Source organism: Grammomys surdaster, unplaced genomic scaffold (genome assembly GCF_004785775.1).
Source record: "Grammomys surdaster isolate TR1022 unplaced genomic scaffold, NIH_TR_1.0 64, whole genome shotgun sequence".
NCBI classification, from domain to species: Eukaryota; Metazoa; Chordata; class Mammalia; order Rodentia; family Muridae; genus Grammomys; species Grammomys surdaster.
The window spans coordinates 5,056,697-5,059,153 of NW_021604566.1; the positions used below are offsets into that span (position 1 = coordinate 5,056,697).

At 41.4% G+C, this 2,457-nt stretch overlaps 1 protein-coding gene across 4 annotated transcripts in view; it reads left to right on the plus strand.

The window, feature by feature from the left end:
- The window catches only part of Nsmaf (neutral sphingomyelinase activation associated factor), a 53,575-nt gene extending 51,728 nt beyond the window's left edge, over positions 1–1,847 (plus strand). For 3 of the 4 annotated variants that reach the window (XM_028769168.1, XM_028769197.1, XM_028769178.1), the window contains 2 exons: positions 73–182; positions 1,209–1,847. In XM_028769168.1, coding sequence (XP_028625001.1) covers positions 73–182; positions 1,209–1,303 — 205 coding nt within the window. In that variant the 3' untranslated portion in view covers positions 1,304–1,847. Of the gene's footprint in view, positions 1–72; positions 1,174–1,208 lie in introns of those variants that run through there. The other variant, XM_028769188.1, reaches the window with a different exon arrangement.
- Positions 1,848–2,457: the final 610 nt, after the last annotated feature.

Here is a 2,457-nt window from a genome sequence, read left to right on the forward strand (position 1 = left end):
TCATTTCATTTGGTCATGCCTGACCAGGGTCACATACTTTTATGATGGACTGTCTCCTGACCATGCTTGCAGGTGCTTTGTCTGGGATGGAAATTCCGTCTTATCTGGAAGTCGGTCTGGTGAGCTACTTGTTTGGGACCTCCTTGGAGCAAAAGTCAGTGAGCGGATACAGGGCCACACAGGTGAGTGGAGTCCAGCTATTTTCATCTGCTGATGGGCCCTTTGACACAGACCCTCATTTCTGACAGGGAGGACTCTCTTAGGCAGACACCACCTCATGTGTTCTCTGCGTTAACATTTCCCCTGCACATTCTGATTAGCCAATGGTTATGTCTTTTAGTTTCCTTAAGGTTTATATTTGTTTAAGCCTCTGAAAGAAGTCTTTACTTCCACATAGAGAATTAAAAACTATGGCAAAGCTGGGTAACCGAGTTTTTAAAATAGTGCAGTCACCAAAAGACAATGCAAAAATAAAGCACCATGGAAAACTAAGGTCTCCTACCTACTGGTGTCAGGCTGCAACTCCTATACCCCAGGCTTGAGAGGGTTTGGCAGTGAATCCCATATAGATCTTACTGAAAGCACTGTGTGGATAGAGCACAGTATCGTGGAAAGCTCTTCTGCTGCCTTTTCCTTCTCTCTTGCAAACTCCTAGAGGTCTAGTGTAGCGTGCTTACACTGCACGCTCTCCTGGAGATCCAGGGTCATCTGCTTACACTGAATCCTCCTGGTCATCTGAAGGACTGTTTGAACTGAGACGTAACTGCCTCCTCTCTCTCTTCTCATACAATTTTCATATGCCTTATTTCTTCTTAAACCTGTCTCTTAAAATTATGTAGCTATGCTTTCCCCTTCAGTTAAGCGGATTTTTAGCAGCTACAATTTTTATGTGAACCTTTCAATGGAAAAGGCATAAAATCACAAGACTGGCTACAGGCTGCTCACTTCCCATTCCATAAATTTCTCGATGTTTCTTGTTGTACCATTCGCCAAGGTGTGTTTCCATCAACCATTTGCTTTTAGAGTCATAGTAAAATGGTTCACTCCTTGTAAGTTCTCTGTAGAAGCAAGTGTTTTTAAACTTTACATAGTTTATAATAAGAATACGAGGTATGGTGATTACTTCCTGTGTCAGAACTCAGAAGTCAGCATGGCAGGCACCATGTCTGCCTTTGGTTGCACTCCTCTCTAACGGAAATCTCTTTCAGGTGCTGTGACATGCATATGGATGAATGAACAGTGTAGCAGTATCATCACAGGAGGGGAAGACAGACAAATTATGTTCTGGAAATTGCAGTATTAAGTGCCTTTTCCTCTCTATCAAGTTCAATTCTAATGTATTTTTAAACCAAACTTTTAACTGGTGAATGTGCAATGATAGTACTTAGAAGTTTTACCACATGAAGAATTTGTGGTTTCAACTTCCTAAATCATGGTGACTTCACTCAAAGCCATTTGTTGTTGTCATCCATTAAGCACATAAAACATGCCCATGTTAGGGCAAAGAACATTCTAAGACAGGACCATCACACAGGTGTTCAGGACAAGAAAAATACCCAGTTGGACTGAAGAACATCGGACAGCACTGGCCAGCTCAGTCCCCAAGAGGTGTAGGAGCCTCTGATCCAAGCTGTCCAGGTTCTGATGGTAACACGGTTCTTTGATGTGTTTTCACGGACTGGTTCCTTTCTGCAATGAATGCTGTGTGCCCAGATTCTAAGAATCTGGGGGAGGAATAGCTGTTCTTATTACAGTAAGTCTATTACTGTATATAGCAATGGTTTATATTTCATTATGCTACTAAATGTTCATCTTTTCTACATTAAAAATATTTTTCTGTAATGAAAGCACTTTTCCCCTTGTCTTATTTAAATAATTTAAGAATCACAAGTATTAATCCTTCTACAAAACCATACTTAATGACACAAATACAATTTCATTTCTTTGGGACCTACATTCAGAACTAAGTCCGGAAAGCAAGGTAGATAATCAAACTGGGAATTATAAATTTCCAACAATGTAGCCTATATAGAAACTTCAATGATTTTCTTTTACATTCAGTCTCTGAACAGCAACTACAAGATTACAAATTTCTGTGCCATTGAAGCATGGTTATAGTGAAAAGGAAAAATTCTTGGACCAGACTAAAGTAGCAGAACCTTAAGTGTCACCAATACATGTGGATGGTCTCTGGTTTCACTAGAGACAAAGCAGCCTTTCCAGGTTCCTTCGTCAACGATGTCAAATGTGCAGGGTGAAGGTGGCCACAGGCTGGGCATCTAGGCCTCCCAGCAAGTATGGTTCCATGACATCAAGTGTGCAGGGTGAGGGAGGCCACACACTGGCCAATAAGGGCGCCCAGTAAGTATATTTCCAGGCAGTCTGAGCTCTAAGACTGTTCTTAGAAACCCTGGGTGTCAACATCATGGTGAGGACTGATGCAATCACAGACTAAAA